Raw genomic sequence first — 20,619 nt, 5'->3', positions numbered from 1 at the left:
CTGTTAAGGACACACAGATGCTGCGTACGCACGAGACAGCATTGTTGCCACCAGACTTAGTATGAAAGGGACTTCATTCTGGGTCTCCATTTGGCCTGCTGGTCAAATCGTGCAGTATCCAGACTTATGCGGTATTCGGATGTGACAGTGGCTCGACGTTGGACAACATGGAAACATGAGGGCAGCCACACTCCTCATCATGGATCTGGCCAACCACATCTGACTGCTACAAGGGAGGACTGCCATATTGTGCACTAAACATATTGTTACTCTTTCACAAATGTGCCTGCCATCTGAGAACAATTAATGGACTCCCTGCAATATTCTGTATCATCCCACACAATTAATCAGAGACTTAACAGCAATCAGACTAGGGAATTACTATCCCATGCATAGGCTGCTGTGAACACCACAAGACAAACAGTTGCATTTTTAGTGGTGCTGTGATGGGGAAGCATGGACTGCTGATGAATGGCATCGCACTATATTAAGTATGAATCATGGTTCTGCACTAGCCCAAATGGCAGCACGTGTGGTGGTGACATGGGGAGAGGTCCCATTCTTCAAATGTTTTAGAGAACCACAGTGGTGTTACACCTGGGGTCATGGTGTTGGGAGCAATCGGGTCATGGTTGGTAGTGATGAAGGCACAATTGTACGTCAAGAATATTCAGGATCCCAATTTGTTACCTGTCATGCAGCAGTACTGTGGTGCCATTTTTCAACAGAATAGTGATCACCTTCACACGGCATGTGTCTCTATGAACTGTGTGTGTGATGTTAAAGCACTCTCATGGGCAGCCAAGATCCCCAGAATATTTGTGGAACCAGCTCAGACATCAACTCCATCCCAATGCTATGTCCAGGATATCAAGAATCGGTGCATGCGTCTGGCCCAGAGAGGGTGCAGTGTCATAGTGCTAAATGGGTTCACATTGCCAACTCATTGTAAATTTGACTCGCTGAAATAAAATCACATTCCCTCTCAATCCATGAAGTTTCATTTTGTTGCCTCCCGCCTTCTGGGGTGTTTTTGCCATTCAACCACAAAAGTTCTCTCTCACTACAAAACTAATGGACTGCCCTTATGAGTTGCTTATCATGATCCAGAGTGGAAATCTCACATGAAATTGCACTCTCTTAAGCTAAATTGAGAGAGTTTGCACTCTTTTAAGCTAAAATGAGAGAGTTGTCTGAATTAATGGGATAGGAACTGAAACTCAACCCCTCATTTTCTTGTTGCGATGATCACTGCAATTGCATCGTGCAGCATCGTCTTTACACCTGACCTTTAGCTGCCGCAAAGTTTTGGTGTGTCAAGGTTATGAGAGATGACACTTTAAATTGAAGTTATAGTGACAACTGAGCTAGATTAAATGCATTTAGGAACCCTGATGGGCAATTTTTGCAGGTCAGCTTCCACCCCGAGAGTAGTGTCACCAGTCAGCCTAGCAGCTCAGTGCCAATAAGAATAGAGACTGTCATACCCTGTATTTACTGTATCGTTTTCTCAGTCATTACACTCCTTCCAGTTTATCTTAAAACCTTACTCTACTATTTGAATGTCACACCAGAAATACTTGTTCCCAACAAAGTAAAATCTTCTTTGTACAACTACACAGCACTACCATGTTCTATCAATCATTTTCTATATCAGGAACCTGACTTTCAACAAATCTTCATCAAAATATGAGAGAAATTAAAATCCTTTCAAACTTCAAAAGGCAGCTAAGAGCCCACCTTCTATCACAATAGTGATCTCTTCTTGCAGCTCAATCTCACCATTCCGCTCTCCCCCACCACTTTTCCCTCCCCTTGTCTACAGAGCTCGCTGTTGGAATTCTTTCTTTCCTATCAACCATTATCACTTTCATTTCAGTCCTCTCCTCTTTCATTATCCCTTCCACTTCTTCTAATAGCAAACAAGGCTTCTGAAGTTCTAAATTAAGCATCAGTATCATTCTCAAGCCCTCCAATGTTTATTATTATTATTACTAATATTTTTATTACTGCAGATTATTACTTTTGTTAATAGTGCAAATTATTATTGTTGAGTTTGTTGTGTAGTAAGTAGTTAATATGCATAATTCCTCTATTATTGTATCATCATTATTAGTGTTATTATTATTATTATTATTATTATTATTATTATTATTGTGATTGTTATTTAATATTTTTTGTATGTGTTGTTCCTGGTCAGATGTAAGAGAGGACCTAAGGCCCTAATCTGGTCATGCTGAATACACTACAAAAAAAAAAAAAAGATGATCTTCCATCATTTTTACATGTCGCTCACCACCATTGTCACCACCAAAACCAACACCAAGAATTCCCTTACAGTTTTTAGTAGTGTCTCATCTGAATAGTACTCTTTTTTTTCAGGTACTAAGTTACGTGTACCAAGTTCAGTTGAAAGTGCTCCATAATTCACACTTAGATAAATGCTCTCCATGCCTGTGTCATCTGATAAGACATATATGCCCCTTCCTCCTTCTCCACACCATCCGTTCTGGATCATGCTGAATGGCACGTACCTAGGCAAACTCTGCCAGTCTTGCTCTGATACAGGTTTGGCAAACCCAAAGTTCCCAAACTGAGGAGCAGGTGGTGCCACCAGTCTTCTACAACTTTAAGCTCTGAGCATGTTATGGTGACCACGGTTACAACATATAATTTTCTGACCGCACCAGTGCTATTGTATACATGAGTGTTGCTACTAGCGTCAGGAAGTTTTAATTCAGCCTGGTGATGATGCGCTAGGCTCATGCTAATCCTCCTAAACAGATTGTGCCTGGAGCCTGCACAGCTGGCTAAAAGGGCTTGTGAGTTTCCACACTAGCCAATATTTCCCAAAACCTTATGGAAAGAAATTTCAAAATATCCTGGCAGGGCGCAGCAGCTTATAGAAGCACTGTTAGTGAGAATGCAAAATGCCAGCTTTTTAGTTCCAGAGACTGAAAGAACAAGATGTTATAACAATTTTGTGAAGCAGTTTGGTGTGCACAGATTTTTGGAGTCAGCCAGCAGCCCTCATGGGGATTAAATGGCAAGTCATGGTCTCCGCTGCCCAGAGTTTCTGTTTTAAGAGTGTTTATAATTTTGGATGTCGGGAGTTAGTCAACCGATGTGATTAACAAGATCACTTTTTCAGTTTGGAGGGCATACAAAGCATTCAAAAGTGGTCTCCCAAACACGAACGTGGAATTCTGCTGCTTAGATATTTTCATGTTTCCCTCAATAGGTGTTAGGGTTTTGTGAGTGTGAACTTACTCAGTTGGAAAATGACTCATAGCAGAACATGAAGTCATTAATTAGCTGGAGGTGGTGTTTAATGAATGAAAAAGACTTGATAGTGTTTAATTAAAATAAAGAAATTATATTTGTTTCTGTAGAAAATGAATTTTGGCGTTTTTTGTGTGACTTTTTCATCGGTGTCTGTATTCCCATTTTGTTGTTGTCGAGATTGTTGGTGGAATTTGTTAGGGACCAGTTGGAAGCAGTGCATGAGCTGTTAGCTATCACAGACAAATGGTCAGATCTCAGAATCTTGCTGAGAGTAGTTAAATAGTTGCAGGAATTTTAATCATTGAATTTAGAGTAAGGAGAAGTTTTAACCCTTCAAACTCTTTGAATCCTTCAATTATGCAATTTATGCACCCTAAAAAAATGAGTAGAAGCAGCTGGGTTTCTAATATCCATGTTTTTATTTATTTATCCAAACTTCACGTAACAAGTGTAGTGGCGTAAACATCTGAGTGAACCACATGACCCAATGCCATTGTCAGATTTCCATCAGTTTACTGCTCCCAACATTCTTTCACCTGATCTGGGATGACAAAGTTTCAGCAACTAGCATGCCACTGTAGAGCCTCCAACAAGCCTACTCATGGTACAGTAGCTTGCGAAGGTGCAAAGAGTTTGACAAGCTATGAACAGTGCTAAATCTTGGCAGAGCACGCTCACAGTGGTCTCCACTCAGACTTGAGCACTTCTGAATCTCAGATCCTTAGAGCCTCATAACCAATTTGCTCGGTGATCACTTGCCAGTAGAGCCTTGATATCTCCATTCAGTGTCATGATTTAGCTAGCTGTTAGTCAGCCAGTCTTTCTTTCACTCATAATACATTTAGTCCAGTGGGTAGCAGACTCTGACTCACTTTGCTTCCGAAGTGTGATTATTAAGCAGGACTTTCTTTGATTGTATAGGCAAAAGAAGGTACATAGAAAAGCTTTCACCTTTTTGCATACAGAAAGCATTGTACAGAATAACTCTGAAGTCAATGAAAGACCTCTGGAATGGGGCTTTACTGTAGAAACCGTCACTTCATTTAAATACATAATTTTTCGGTGCACAAAACAACTTGATGAGCACCCAGTCATGATAAAACTGTACGCTACCCTTAATTTCAGCAAAGGGCCTGTGTCTTACATCACCTTAATGGATTTAAACTCTAACGTGTTAATGGTGAAGGGAAGGCTGATGGTTTCACTGATGTATGAAATAATATAAAAAAAGTTAATGGTGAGCTACGAAAGGTGCTGAGAGAGGCATTGATTTTCAATATATACATTCTTTCAGAATATATTAAAGCAAATTTTACCTGATAAAAAAGTCGGGAAATTAAACATTTATCACACAGTAGAGGAAAAAAGTAAGATACTAGTATCATCAATATTTTCATCTTTTACCACTGCACTAAATTACTAGTGCAAAGTGTTAGCATTTTTAGAGGGACAGAGAGCAATGAAACTGAAAAGTCCTGTGCTTGTTAAAGTGCAGCTAATGAAGCCTACTCTTTCAAGTAATGTGCAGCAAACCATGTTTGCACATAAGTCAAAATTAATTATATTATTGTCTCTATAGTAATTAACTGCCCATCCTCATCACTCAAAACTAAGCTGGGAACATAAAGCAGAAAGCATAATAATGAAAGCCTTCTGCCTTTTCAACTCTAGTTTTATCTGGTGAATCTAATGATACTTTTACCTGTGTAATTAAGACTTTCTGGAAGAAAAAGATGAGAAACTGCACCACTAAGACTGTTCTCACATTGCTGTGAAACATCATGAGATTCAGGATACACAAAGAGAAACTGAAACTCATGACACATTAAACACCACTGCACTTATGTTTGCAAGAAGTGAATTTGAAACTCATTGATTTCACTCTGTTGAGCAGTTACATCCTTTATTCTAAGGATAACTATACTGAGAATAAGGTCAAAAGAGAGGTTGCTGTGTTATCCCCCGAGGTTACAGACATTCATACAGCAGCTAGAAAAATTCTTGTACCAGAAAAGATAACTCTTTGTTCATACTGCTTACATCTGCAAGAGGCACTGACCTTCCACAAACTTCATAATACAACCCTTCTGACTGTTTTCACTGCTGTAAAAATTTGACACATTCATGCTTTACTTCTCCAAGGTGCCAAGTTGTAGAGTCTCATAGAGCCTTAGGTGCTCTGTATCCTCAACATTCGCTGGTACAAACATTTAAACACTAGTACAGGGTCATCCTTCACCACAGACGTCTGTTCCTCAGTCCCTGTAGATTCTCCTCATGGGGAAGTCGGTGATACATTGTATTCCACTGTACACTTCTTACTCTGGATCCATTTCCCAGATTAGTCCTCTAAAGGAAGCTGCCAAGAAGAATGATCAGCACAGAAAATTGGTTGCTGTACAACAAACTGACCATTTTTAATACAGAGATAGCATCTAGGAGTGGGTGGATCACATTACAAATGTGGCTCACCATACCATCTCAGAGTCCTCCATTTATCTTATTTATCTTAGCAGATAGCCTTTCTCTTGGTAGAGCAGTAGGTGTTACTTTGTAATCTCAATCAGTCATGCAGCTCTGTGATGGTTTGGATGCTGACCAGCTGCTGAAAATATGTCTTTTCAAGTTACAAAAGGAACAAACAGTTGTCACTATGAGAGAACTTAAGTGTGCAAGAGAGATCAGTCAAAGGCATTTTCTGTGAATACTACATCCCAACACATTTTATCTTTTCAACATTTTGCTCCACCAACAGTTTTAAAGCAATAACTTTCAGAATTGGTTACCATTCTCCAAGTGGTGCATACAAAAACTGCGGAGTAATGCTGCATTTCTGTACAAAATTTTGTTTACCTATGAAGTATAGTTTACGAATGGTGTGCAAATCAGTTTTTGCAATATGCGTTATTGGACTGTGAAATTCCACACTTACTGAGCAAAGTGGATAAACGATGATGTTGATGTGTCAATGTGTGGTGTGGGTTTCTCAAAAATTGCATCATTGTTTCCTGTTTTACTGATGAGACCCTAAATAGTAACATGTATCTACACTTCATAACAGATGTGCTCCCACGGTTATTGAAATACATCCTGTTGGACATAAAGCAATCCATGTGGTACCATGATGGATATCCCAACCATTCTGCACAGGTAATTACAGACTTTCTTAATAGAACATTTGGAGATAATTCAATTGGTCGTTTTGGAAACACACGACAGCCAGTACGATTGCCGGTCTAACAGCTCTTGACTATTGTCTGTGGGGAAAATTAAAACAATGAGTTTACAAGGAAACACCAATAACTACAGGGCTGGAAGACATTAAAAACACAGTAGTAACTGTAGATTTCAGAATAAAAAATAATTCCTTAAATATAAAAACTGACAAATAAACAGGACTAGGATAAGATGCACAAGTACTGAAGTTATATCTACATTTTTCAGACCACTGTGTAGTGTACAGGAGAGAGACGTTATCGTACCTCATGTCATGCTAGTGCTAAGTTTGAGGTACTTTTTAATTTTCTTCAACTCCATTCTCCTAATTCCTGTTTTTCATGATGAAGATTTTTTAAGTATTTCAAAAGCTATAGATTTAATGGTGTTTGTTTAATCTGTATGCCAGTCAGCTCTGAACAAGCTATTTCTATGTTGCCAGCTGCTGAGCAGATGCATTTGTTCTGTTTTAAATTTTGTTAATGCCAATTTTCAAACTCTATTCCATATTAACTTCTGTTCTTTACTAGACAAATTCTTGAAGACTTTACCTTCCTTACCTTTTAGAAATGGATTCTTTGTCTCCTTCCCTTCTCCATCTGATTGTATTCCACTTCTGGCTTCTGCAAAAACCTCCTTTAGGAACTTCCGTTACAAAGTAAATAGATGTGTAATTTACATTTTTTTCTTTAAAAATTGAAACATTAACACAGAAAGTAGCCATTATCCAGTTGTGTGAGAGATAGAAATATAGAAACTGAGTAGTTGTTGCATTTTGTTTCATCAGAGTTTTCTTTTTTATTAGCTGAAGGAAATGCCCAGAAAAAGTCAGCTGTGCGTGGGAAGATTGAAAGTTATATGCAGCGTGCAGAGAAACTGAAAAAACATATAGAAACACAGAAAGATGCTGGTAGTTTCCATGAACAAGTTGTGATTGACAATGATTCAAGAGGTCATAGTTACAAAAGTGTCTTTGGCCGTTTCCTTGATGCAGATGTTACAGGAGTCAGAGTAGAGGATCCTTATATTAGAACATTTCATCAGGTATGTTTTTTTGTCAGTATAATTCTAAGGTAATTATGAAAAGGATAGACTGCTGTCACCATAAAGATGACATATTGATTTGCAGCCAGGTACAGCAAAAATACTATTACACTGTGAGCTTTCAGCCAAAGCATTCATCAAAAAAGAAAGGAAAACAAACACACATGCACACAAGCAGGCACACATGATGACTATCTTTGTGGGCTCTGGCCAGACTACAACTGTTGTGTTGAATGAAAGCAACAATCTGGAGTGGGGCAGGGAAGGGAAGAGATAGCAGTACATGAGTGAGGAGGAGAGAAGAGAACTATCCAGCAGAGCATGCAAGTCATAGAAGATGGCAGAACAATGCTGCCAAGTGCAGCATTGGATGACTTCGGGGCGAAGGGATTAGGGGGGGGGGGGGGGGGGGGAAGTGAAAAAGGAGAGGAGCAAGGAAGGGAAAAGACTGGTGGGTGCATTGGTAGAGAGTGGTGCACAACAAGGGTGAGGGGACATGAATTGGAGGATGTTATAGTTTAAAAGGGTCAGAAAACTGTTGGGTGGAAGGCGTGGGGACAGTAGGTTATCATAGGTTGAGACCAGAATAATTTTGGAAGCAGAGAATGTGTTGTAAGGCTAACTTCCATCCATCCACATAGTTCAGAAAAGTTGGTGGTGGAGGGGAGTATCCAGATGGCCTGTGTTGTGAATCAGAAATTGAAATCAAGTGTGTTATGTTCAGTTGCGTGTTTTGCTACAGGGTAATCCCTTTGTTCATGGCCATAGTTTGGTGGTGGCCGTGTCATTCCTGGTGGACAGCAAGTTGGTAACTGTACCAATATGAAAAGCTGTGCAGTGATCGCAGTGATGCTGGTATATGATGTGGCTGGTTTCACAGGTGGCCCAGCATTGATGGGTTTGGATAAGCTTGTGGTAAGACTGGAATAGGAAGTGCTGGGTGGGTGGTTTGGGAAGGTCTTGCACCTCAGTCTTCTACAGGGATATGGTCCCTGTGACAAATGGCTGGGATTTGGAGTGGCTTAGGCATGCACATAATATTGTGGAGGTTATGTGAGTACAGAACACCACCTTAGGAGGGGTGGGGAAGTTGCTTAGGTGAGATATCCCTCATGTCAGAGCATAATGATAGATAAGGCTCTGATGAAGGATTTAGTTCAGTTGTTCTGGTCCACAGTGGTGTTGGGTGATGAAGGGGTCCCTCTTTTGTAGCTGGTTCTTGGTGGTGTTGGGTGGATGGGAAGTGTGTGCAGATATGACATGGGGAAAGCTATTTGCGAAGTAGGTCTGGGGAATAGTGCAAGAGAGAGTCCTTGTCACTGCAGAGACACTCTCCCATAGTGGCCAGGCTATTGAAGAAGGGATTTTTTTGTGTGTGGAAGGGATGGCGACTGGTAAAACACAGGTACTGTTGGTGGTTTGTTGGTTTAATGTGGACAGAGATGTGGAAGGAGACATTAGAAAGGAGGAGGTCCATGTCTAGGAAAATGACATGCTAGGTTGAAGAGGACCAGGTGAAGTGAATGGGAGAGAAGGCATTGAGATTATGAAGGAATGGTTTGGGGGTTGGGAGACTAGGAAAGTTTCCTCTTGATGGCCTGTAAACAGGCTGGCATGGGAGGTTGCCATAGGGGTGCCTATAGCTGTGCCACAGATTTGTTTGTGTACCTTTCCTTCAAAGGAGAAGTAACTATGTTGTTCAACGATTTACTGCTAATATTACAGATGCCTGTAGAGTACAACCATTGATTTTTTGCAAGTATACATTGTTGTAGTATTTAATTGTATTATTTTATGTTGTTGTTATATTTTGGAGAAATTCTTTGTGTGTCCATATTTTTAGTTCAGTTGATTCCACAGGCTTCAATTTTTAATATTTAAGGCTAAGATGTGGACTCTGACCACAATCTATTGGTTATGAACTGTAGATTAAAACTGAAGAAACTGCAAAAAGGTGGGAATTTAATGAGATGGGACCTGGATAAACTGAAAGAACCAGAGGTTGTACAGAGTTTCAGGGAGAGCATAAGGGAACAACTGACAGGAATGGGGGAAAGAAATACAGTAGAAGAAGAATGGGTAGCTTTGAGGGATGAAATAGTGAAGGCAGCAGAGGATCAAATTGGTAAAAATATGACGGCTAGTAGAACCCCTTGTGTAACAGAAGAAATATTGAATTTATTTGATGAAAGGAGAAAATATAAAAATGCAGTAAATGAAGCAGGCAAAAAGGAATACAAACGTCTCAAAAATGAGATCGACAGGAAGTGCAAAATGGCTAAGCAGGGATGGCTAGAGGACAAATGTAAGGATGTAGAAGCTTACCTCACTAGGGGTAAGATAGATACTGCGATAGGAAAATTAAAGAGACCTTTGGAGAAAGGAGAACCACTTGCATGAATATCAAGAGCTTTGATGGAAACCCAGTTCTAAGCAAAGAAGGGAAAGCAGAAAGGTGGAAGGAGTGTATAGAGGGTCTATACAAGGGCGATGTACTTGAGGACAATATTATGGAAATGGAAGAAGATGTAGATGAAGATGAAATTGGAGATATGATACTGCATGAAGAGTTTGACAGAGCACTGAAAGACCTGAGTCAAAACAAGGCCCCCGGAGTAGACAACATTCCATTAGAACTACTGACAGCCTTGGGAGAGCCAGTCCTGACAAAAGTCTACCATCTGGTGAGCAAGATGTATGAGACAGGCGAAATACCCTCAGACTTCAAGAAGAATATAATAATTCCAATTCCAAAGAAACCAGGTGTTAACAGATGTGAAAATTACCGAACTATCAGTTTAATAAGTCACAGCTGCAAAATACTAACGCGAATTCTTTACAGACGAATGGAAAAAACTGATAGAAGCCGAACTCGGGGAAGATCAGATTGGATTCCGTAGAAATGTTGGAACACGTGAGGCAATACTGACCCTACGACTTATCTTAGAAGAAAGATTAAGGAAAGGCAAACCTACGTTTCTAGCATTTGTAGACTTGGTGAAAGCTTTTGACAATGTTGATTGGCATACTCTCTTTCAAATTCTGAAGGTGGCAGGGGTAAAATACAGGGAGCGAAAGGCTATTTACAATTTGTACAGAAAGCAGATGGCAGTTATAAGAGTCGAGGGGCATGAAAGGGAAGCAGTGATTGGGAAGGGAGTGAGACAGGGTTGCAGCCTATCCCCGATGTTATTCAATCTGTATATTGAGCAAGCAATAAAGGAAACAAAAGAAAAGTTCGAAGTAGGAATTAAAATCCATGGAGAAGAAATAAAAACTTTGAGGTTCGCCGATGACATTGTAATTCTGTCAGAGACAGCAAAGGACTTGGAAGAGCAGTTGAACAGAATGGACAGTGCCTTGAAAGGAGGGTATAAGATGAACATCAACAAAAGCAAAACTAGGATAATGGAATGTAGTCAAATTAAGTTGGGTGATGCTGAGGGAATTAGATTAGGAAATGAGACACTTAAAATAGTAAAGGAGTTTTGCTATTTGGGGAGCAAAATAGCTGATGATGGTCGAAGTAGAGAGGATATAAAATGTAGACTGGTAATGGCAAGGAAAGCGTTTCTGAAGAAGAAAACTTTGTTAACATCGCGTGTAGATTTAAGTGTCAGGAAGTCGTTTCTGAAAGTATTTGTATGGAGTGTAGCCATGTATGGAAGTGAAACATGGACAATAAATAGTTTAGACAATAAGAGAATAGAAGCTTTCGAAATGTGGTGCTACAGAAGAATGCTGAAGATTAGATGGGTATATCACATAACTAATGAGGAAGTATTGAATAGAATTAGGGAGAAGAGGAGCTTGTGGCACAACTTGACTAGAAGAAGGGATCGGTGGGTAGGACATGTTCTGAGACATCGAGGGATCACCATTTTAGGATTGGAGGGCAGCGTGGAGGGTAAAAATCGTAGAGGGAGACCAAGAGATGAATACACTAAGCAGATTCAGAAGGATGTAGGCTGCAGTAGGTACTGGGAGATGAAGAAGCTTGCACAGGATAGAGTAGCATGGAGAGCTGCATCAAACCAGTCTCAGGACTGAAGACCACAACTTAAATACTGTTGAACCACTAAAGGTTATATTGTCAGCTGCAGTCTAAACAATGCCAGAAAACTATCATTAGGAAATGTTGGTACTTTCTTATGACACCAGTAGCTGATACTGTGGCATAAATGAAATGGTGTTTGTGAGTTGTTATAAAATTAAGGATCTAAGAATTACTGTAACTGAAATTTTGTGATAGCATAGCAAAGTTTATAACAATAATAAATATTGCAGAACTCCAAAATTGAGTGCAAGACAGTGTTGTATTACCACAGTTTTCTCTTTACTAAGACTAACCAGTGTACAACACTGCCTTAGTCACTGTCCCACCATATTCTATTGAGACTGGTATTGTTGTATCACTTGATGACACCATAGGGAATGCTTGTCATATGTACTGAAAGTGACTATCTATGCAGTACAAATGAAATGAAACGTGTGACTAGGGCATGCTGTCAAGGAGACTTGTCACCTGGTGCAAGTCTTTTTAATTGATGCCACTTCAGCGACTTGAATGTCGATGAGAATTAAGTGACGATGAAAACAACACAAACATCCAGTCCCTGAGCAGAGAAAATCTCTGACCCAGCCAGAAATCTAATTCGGGCCTCTCGCATGGCATTATGATGTGCTGACCACTCAGCTATGGAGGCGGACAATGCAGTACAAATCCTAAATTACTACTAGACGGTTTAATGCTCACCATTTGGCATGGAGGGAGGGGTGGGGAGGAAGACGGATAGCAGGGTGGACTTGGGGGATACAAAAGTGCTACTTGTGGGAGGATACAGGGATGAGGGGGAGAGAGCATATGGCAGCTAGGTACAGGTGGGAGGTTAGACAGAGGGTGGATGGGGTGGGGGCAGTGGAAAAGGAGAGAAATAAAAAGACTGTGGGCATGTTGGTGGAATAGAGGGCTGTGTAGTGCAGGAGTAGGGACAGGGAAGCGACAGGTGGGTGAATGACAATGACTAACAAAGGTTGAGGCCAGGAAGGCTACAGGAATGTTGGATATATTGCAGGGAGAGTTCCCACCTGTGCAATTCAGAAAAGCTGGTGTTGGTAGGAAGGATCCAGATGGATAGCTCGTGAAGCAGTCATTAAAACGAAGAATGTTGTGTTGTGCAGTGTGCTCACCAACTGGTTGGTCACAGTTTGTTGGTGGCCATTCAGGCAGATAGACAGTTTTTTGGTTGTTATGCCCATGTAGAATTCAAAACAGTGGTTGCAACTTAGCTTGTATATCACATGTCTACTTTCACAGGTAGCCCGACGTTTGATGCGGTAAGTGATGCTTGTGACTGGACTGGAGTAGGCCATGGTGGGAGGATGCATTGGACAGGTCTTGCATCTAATTCTGTTACACGGATGTGAACTGTGGGCCAAGGGGTTGAGAGCAGGAGTTGTGTAGGAATGGGAGAGGATATTGTGTAAGTTTGGTGTGCTGCAAGATACCATTGTGTGAAGAGTGGGAAGGATAGGGGATATGACAATCCTCATTTCAGGGCATGACGAGAGGTAGAAAAAACCTTGCATAAAATATGATTCAGTTGCTCCAGTCCCGGCTGGATGTTACTGAGGCACAAGGGGAATGATCCTCTGTGGTTGGATGGTGGGACTTTGGGAGGTGGGGGGGAGGGGGTAATAGGAGAGATAAGGCATGGGAGATCTGTTTCTGTACAAGGTTGGAAGGGTAATTACAGTTTGTGAAGATGTCAATGAGACCCATGGTACACTCCTGGAAATTGAAATAAGAACACCGTGAATTCATTGTCCCAGGAAGGGGAAACTTTATTGACACATTCCTGGGGTCAGATACATCACATGATCACACTGACAGAACCACAGGCACATAGACACAGGCAACAGAGCATGCACAATGTCGGCACTAGTACAGTGTATATCCACCTTTCGCAGCAATGCAGGCTGCTATTCTCCCATGGAGACGATCGTAGAGATGCTGGATGTAGTCCTGTGGAACGGCTTGCCATGCCATTTCCACCTGGCGCCTCAGTTGGACCAGCATTCGTGCTGGACGTGCAGACCGTGTGAGACGATGCTTCATCCAGTCCCAAACATGCTCAATGGGGGACAGATCCAGAGATCTTGCTGGCCAGGGTAGTTGACTTACACCTTCTAGAGCACGTTGGGTGGCACGGGATACATGCGGACTTGCATTGTCCTGTTGGAACAGCAAGTTCCCTTGCCGGTCTAGGAATGGTAGAACGATGGGTTCGATGACGGTTTGGATGTACCGTGCACTATTCAGTGTCCCCTCGACAATCACCAGTGGTGTACGGCCAGTGTAGGAGATCGCTCCCCACACCATGATGCCGGGTTTTGGCCCTGTGTGCCTCGGTCGTACGCAGTCCTGATTGTGGCGCTCACCTGCACGGCGCCAAACACGCATACGACCATCATTGGCACCAAGGCAGAAGCGACTCTCATCGCTGAAGACGACACGTCTCCATTCGTCCCTCCATTCACGCCTGTCGCGACACCACTGGAGGCGGGCTGCACGATGTTGGGGCGTGAGTGGAAGACGGCCTAACGGTGTGCAGGACCGTAGCCCAGCTTCATGGAGACGGTTGCGAATGGTCCTCGCCGATACCCCAGGAGCAACAGTGTCCCTAATTTGCTGGGAAGTGGCGGTGCAGTCCCCTACGGCACTGCGTAGGATCCTATGGTCTTGGCGTGCATCCGTGCGTCGCTGCGGTCCGGTCCCAGGTCGACGGGCACGTGCACCTTCCACCGACCACTGGCGACAACATCGATGTACTGTGGAGACCTCACGCCCCACGTGTTGAGCAATTCGGCGGTACGTCCACCCAGCCTCCCGCATGCCCACTATACGCCCTCGCTCAAAGTCCGTCAACTGCACATACGGTTCACGTCCACGCTGTCGCGGCATGCTACCAGTGTTAAAGACTGCGATGGAGCTCCGTATGCCACGGCAAACTGGCTGACACTGACGGCGGCGGTGCACAAATGCTGCGCAGCTAGCGCCATTCGACGGCCAACACCGCGGTTCCTGGTGTGTCCACTGTGCCGTGCGTGTGATCATTGCTTGTACAGCCCTCTCGCAGTGTCCGGAGCAAGTATGGTGGGTCTGACACACCGGTGTCAATGTGTTCTTTTTTCCATTTCCAGGAGTGTATATTTCGAGATGGACTGCTTGTCTCACAGATGTAATGGTCATCGGTAGCTGGACTGTATGGAAGGGGCTCTTGGTGGCAGCTGTCGAAATGGAGGTACTGCTGGTTGTTTCTAGGTTTGATTTGAACAGAGGTACTGATGTAGCCATATTTGAGGTGGAAGTCAACAACAAGGAACGTGGCTTGTTGGGTTGAGGAAGACCTGGTGAAGTGAATGGGGGCGAAGTTGTTGAGGTTCTGGAGGAATGTGGATGGGGTGTCCCTAGCCTCAATCCACATCGTAAAGATGCCATCAATGAATCTGAACCAGTTGAGGTTTTGGGATTCTGGCTGCTTAGAAAGTATTCCTCTAGATGGCCCATGAATAGATTGGCATAGGCTAGCACCTTGTGGGTGCCCATTGCCGTACCTCAGATTGAAATGTGCAGGTGGGAATTTCCCTGCAATATACCCATATTCCCGTAACCATCCTGTCCTCAACTTTCATTAGTCATTACCCTTCTCCTTTCTATCCTCTTCCCTGTTCCCATTCCAGCAGTACGCAGCCCTCTACTCCACCAATGGACTCACAGTCTTTTTTCTTCTCTCCTTTTCCGCTGCCTCCCCTTCCCTCTCACCCCTCCCCCCCCACTCTCTGTTAACCTCCTGACTGCAGCTAGCTGTTCTACCCTCTCTCCATCTCATCCCTGTATCCTCCCACAAGCACCCCTGCCCTGCTATCCTTCCCCCTCTCTGTCCCAGCCTCCTCCTTCCCCCCCCCCCCCAAAAAAAACCACACACACACACACACACACACACACACACACACACACACACACACACACACACACAGACTGCTTCTCCCATCAAGTGCAGCTGCTCACAGTCTGGCCAAAGAAAGTGGTCATGTGTGTGTGTGTGTGTGTGTGTGTGTGTGTGTGTGTGTGTGTGAGATTCAGATGAAGGCCTTTTTGACTGAAAGCTTACTCATTTGACAGTGTTTTTGGTGTGCCCATCTGTGGCTCAATACCTCCACTATACAGTGAGTAACAATCCATACTTTTCATTATGTTGTCTTAGTTTTATTTTGAACACTGGTAGTGCTTTTACATTTTTTTAAAAACTGCCTGGTTATCTACTGTGTAATAATCAACTGGCTTTTTCAGAATATTTATCAGCCAATTTTAATGGGGCACTCTTGATAGGGTAATCAACTTCAACTCCTGTGCTGTAATTATGCAGCTCTCCGTTTACACAATGAGAGTGTCATACATCACATACTACTATTAACAATACTGTCACAAATCTCTCTTAAAAGGTATACTGTATTTCTACTATTACTTCAAAAATTGTTTAAAAAGGCTTATTTCATGCAGATTATACTAACTTCATTTCCATTGTCCGCCCCGATAGCTGAGTGGTCAACGTGACAGATTGCCGTGCTATAGGCCCACGTTCGATTCCCGGCTGGGTCGGGGATTTTCTCCACTCAGGGACTGGGTGTTGTTCTGTCTTCATCATCATTTCATCCCCATCTGGCGCACAGGTCACCCAATGTGGCATTGAATGTAATAAGACCTCCACCAAGGCAGCCAGACCTGCCCCACAATGGGCCTCCCAGCCCATGACGTCAAACGCTCATTTCCATTTTTCCATTTCCATTTATAACTAACATAATTAACAAATATTTCCTTGTTCTGTTAGAAATTTGTACATATTTTTGAATACTAATTAGCTAGGCCCTATTATTTTGAAGGAATTGTAACCAGTATTATTACATTTTCAAATAAGCAATGAAATTTTTATGTTAAAATACCTTCCAAACAGTTTGTACGTGTAAATGTAAATTTCAGAAAGTAAAAAAAATAGCACTTACTTAATCTGTAAGTTATACCAAACCAAGCAGAAAAGCTTTACATTGCTACATTTCAGCTTCTGTTATTCATTTCATAAGAAAATCATTGGGTGATCATATGACGTAAGATAAGACTGTGCTGAACATATGATGGCAACAGATTTCGTACATAAGTATCAAGTATTGTGAACTGCTTGCTGCAGCACTGAGCACATAATTCAGTTGTTCTGCATACAAATTAGATAAAGGAAGATAATGATTGTTTTGTAAATAAATGCACAAAACATATTGCTTGTTGGTTTTTGTTTTGGCATCTTCAGCCAGTGTATGTTTAATGTCTTTTGCCAGCATGTGTTTGTGGCAAAACATCAAAAAAATTATTAATCAGACAGCAGCCAAAGATTCTGAGACAAAAGACAAAAGGTAATTTGTCAGAAAGTACCCACAACAGCCTCAATGATTGTGTAAACATTTCAAAGTTGAAGAACTGTACTGAGCAATGCTGCAAGGTAAAAGACCTCCACAACATACATTAGCGTACAATATTGTACCTGCCAGTGCAAGAACAAAAACTCATTTGCAGTGGTTTTAGTCAAGTGCCGGACTGGAAGAAGACCCTAGTTGTTTCTGTTAAAAAATATTGTCAGCTTCCAAGCAGTGCCCTCAGTTACAGCCCCAAAATGTCTCTAAACTGCACCCTCAAGTCCTGGGAAGGATAACATAGCAAAGATCATAGTGGTGGTAATAACAACAAGGTGTTGTTTCTCAGTTAGCTAAGAAACTGTAGACATGGCATTCCACCTTTCCCCCATCTCCCTCCCCACCACCACTCCTGTTGACATGTTTGTGATATACTTACATAAAAACTTAAATCCTAACATAAAGCTTCAATAATGTGTTCATGGTCTATTTATTTATTCTGGCTATGAAATGGTAGCAAGAGCCTGCGTAAAACTGACCGTTCTATGTCTAAATTATCATCATACTTGATAGCAACTAGACTTTAAGCCTCTCTGATAGCATATCTTCCATAGTTATAGTTACATGGTACCAGCTACCATAGACTCTCATTTTGAAGCTAGAACATATGATTTTCAGGTTCAGACTTCAGTGACAAAAAGTCCCAGTGGAATCTGCACATTAAATACCCTACTGAAAGCTGTAAAAAGTCAATTTATATATCTTTATCAATGGGCATTCTAACGCTCCTGATCTCATTGAATCATGAATATTGAATTTATATAGAATTTAACTGTTGCTACTGTTTAATCAAAAATGATGTTTATTATATACAATTATTCAAGAGGAGGAAGCAAAACTTTTATCTTTATGTATTGCCTTCAGTGGTTGTTGATAGCTGTTTCGTTATTTTCAGAAAAATTCTGCATTTTAATTATTTTGAATACAACATGCGGATAAGATGTTTCTTAAATTGAACCCAACATCCAGTGTTAATCACTCAACTGCTTATTTACATATAACATTTTAAACATATATTTCCACTCTGCCTGTGCACACACAATTTGACACATTGCTAGCCATAACGCATCTCTCTTCGATGCAACCATATGAACATCTACTCACTTTGCTTGCTATGCCAAAACTGTTGTACAACAACATCCCCTGCCAAAACATCCAAAAGAGAATAAAGACAGAGACATATTTTACAGAGAAAGAAAATACAAAACAATGATGGACATAAGCAAATAGTAAACATTCTAATTATTGCAACAATATATGATTATGAAAATTAATTTTGTGAAATGAAATTATTATTTTGAAACATTTTTCATTTGTATTTCAGTTAGAAAAGGTAAGTAAAAAACTTACTGATAGCTGCAGCATGATCATTTGCATGATTGTTAATTATGAAATCTATACTCCAAAAGTAAATCTATAATAATTTTGTCTCAATTTTTTGTATGAAAATGATAAAATAAGGCTGTTGATACTGTACTTGGACACAAAATGAAGAGGTTATCCACTGAAATGAACTCCTGTACCTTAAACATATTAGAATGTCAACTGGGAAGGAGACTAGATAGTTGGACTCCTAGTATACTTTATTATGTCCCATGCATCTTCCTCCCACCACCAACTCCAGTCCTGTCACAAACATCCCCCATCCCTTCAAAGGCACAGCTACCTGTGCAACCAGTCATGTGATCTAAAAGCTAAGCTGCAAGCACTGTGCTGCATTCTACATTGGCATGTCAACCAACAAGCTGTCTGTCCATATGAGTGGCCACCGACGAACTGTGGCCAAGAAACAACTGGACCACTCAGTTGCTGAGCACACCACGCAACACAATGTCCCTCATTTCAATGACTGCTTCTCAGCCTATGCCATCTGGATCCTTCCTACAAACTCCAACTTTTCTGAGTTGCGCAGATGGGAACTCTCCCTGCAATATGTCCTACGTTCCCGTAACCCTCCTGGTCTCAACCTTCATTAGTCATTGTCCTTACCCATCTAGCTCCTTCTACGTTGCCATTCCAAGCACCCAATGTTTTTACTTCTCTCCTTTTCTGCTAACCCCACTCACTCTCTCTCTCTCTCTCTCTCTCTCTCTCTCTCTCTCTCTCTCTCTCTCTCCCCCCTGCCCTCCGTCTAACCTCCCAACCACACCACCTAGCTGCCCCTCTTTCCACCTCATCCCTGCATGATCCCAGCAGCACTTTACCATCTCCCACCCCTACTCTGCTGTCCCTCCCCATCCCCACCCCAGTCACCTACTTATCCCCACCCGGTTGCCTCTCCCAAAATACCCTGCTGCTTGCAGTCTGGTTCCAGCTGCCATAGACTCTGTGTGTGTGTGTGTGTGTGTGTGTGTGTGTGTGTGTTGTCTAATTTTGACAAAAGCTTGTTGGCTGAAAGCTAATTGTGTGACAGTCTTTTTGTTGTGTATTTCTGCAAATCAGAATCTCTGCTGTTTAGTGAGTCGCAAATATTCATTATATTGTCATTATGTCCCATTTCAGTTAATCATTTCTGTACTTTGGTTTTGCTTCTGATTTTATTGGATTGAAAAGCAGCAATATGATACACTTGGAATTCGCCTTGGTGAATTAGTCTCTCTATCAACAAATGCCTTGCTGGTAAAGATGAACAAGTCCGACTACAGATACGACATCAATATCTCAGTGTAAAATAATTATTAAAATCCACCCACTTTGCAGACAATAAGTTCTTAGCAAATATTCAACAGCTAATATGTGTAAATTTTACCCTTAAATATTGAGGGAAGAGACATATTTTGTACCTCTCCACCCACTCCCTGGCATGGTGGAGTTTGTGAATATGCGACCTTATATTACCAAAACAGATATGCCCAGAGAGTGCACCACTTTTATGCTGGTTATCAATACACCTTTCTCAGCTAGAAGCCTCATTAGGCCTAATTTTTTCTGGCTCCTGGTAAACTAATTTTGCAAGTGAGTAGGCATCATGTGCACATATACCAATGCATCACTAACCAAAGAAGGTTTTGGAAGTTCTTATTGGAATCAAATGACCAAAACTAAAGGAAAATTTATGCTTCCAATGAACATCACTATTCCAACATCCATCTTATTGGAGCACCTATATGGTAACCAACAAATGAAAGAACCAATCATCAAATAATATAAGTGATTTCCAAATCAGTGTTAACTTTCCTGCAGCCTTATACAAGTAACCAGTCCATTTCATATAGTATGTAGAAACTGCTAGCGTCATTCCATAACAATCAACAGGAGATCAGCTTCTTATGTTTGAAGGTGCCTTTCTCCATTAAGGGAAAAGAAAATAGTATGAAGGCCATCCCAAAATGAAGGCCTCTTATTTTTTGTGTAGACTTTGCGAGTTCAGTCTAGATTATGTTGGTGTAGTACTAATTTTTTATTCTTCCTGCTAATATCCAGTTGGTTTTGTTGTCCTGTGACAGACAACAGCAGCAGCGGAGCATTCCAAAATTCCATCTGACATTGAGGTGCATATAAAACAGAGATGTGTGTCATTCAGTTCCTCACTGCTAAACAAAGAGCAGCAAT

At 41.5% G+C, this 20,619-nt stretch overlaps 1 protein-coding gene across 6 annotated transcripts in view; it reads left to right on the top strand.

Annotated features, from left to right (window-relative positions):
* The window catches only part of LOC126412863 (MIT domain-containing protein 1-like), a 123,138-nt gene that overhangs the window by 42,386 nt on the left and 60,133 nt on the right, over positions 1-20,619 (top strand). For all 6 annotated transcript variants that reach the window (XM_050082730.1, XM_050082728.1, XM_050082733.1 and 3 more), the window contains one exon: positions 7,307-7,545. In XM_050082730.1, the coding sequence (XP_049938687.1) occupies positions 7,307-7,545 (239 nt within the window). The remainder of the gene's footprint in view (positions 1-7,306; positions 7,546-20,619) is intronic.

This window comes from Schistocerca serialis, chromosome 7 (assembly GCF_023864345.2).
Source record: "Schistocerca serialis cubense isolate TAMUIC-IGC-003099 chromosome 7, iqSchSeri2.2, whole genome shotgun sequence".
NCBI classification, from domain to species: Eukaryota; Metazoa; Arthropoda; class Insecta; order Orthoptera; family Acrididae; genus Schistocerca; species Schistocerca serialis.
Note: the sequence above shows the minus strand (reverse complement) of the source record. Positions and strands in the feature narration are given on the sequence as shown.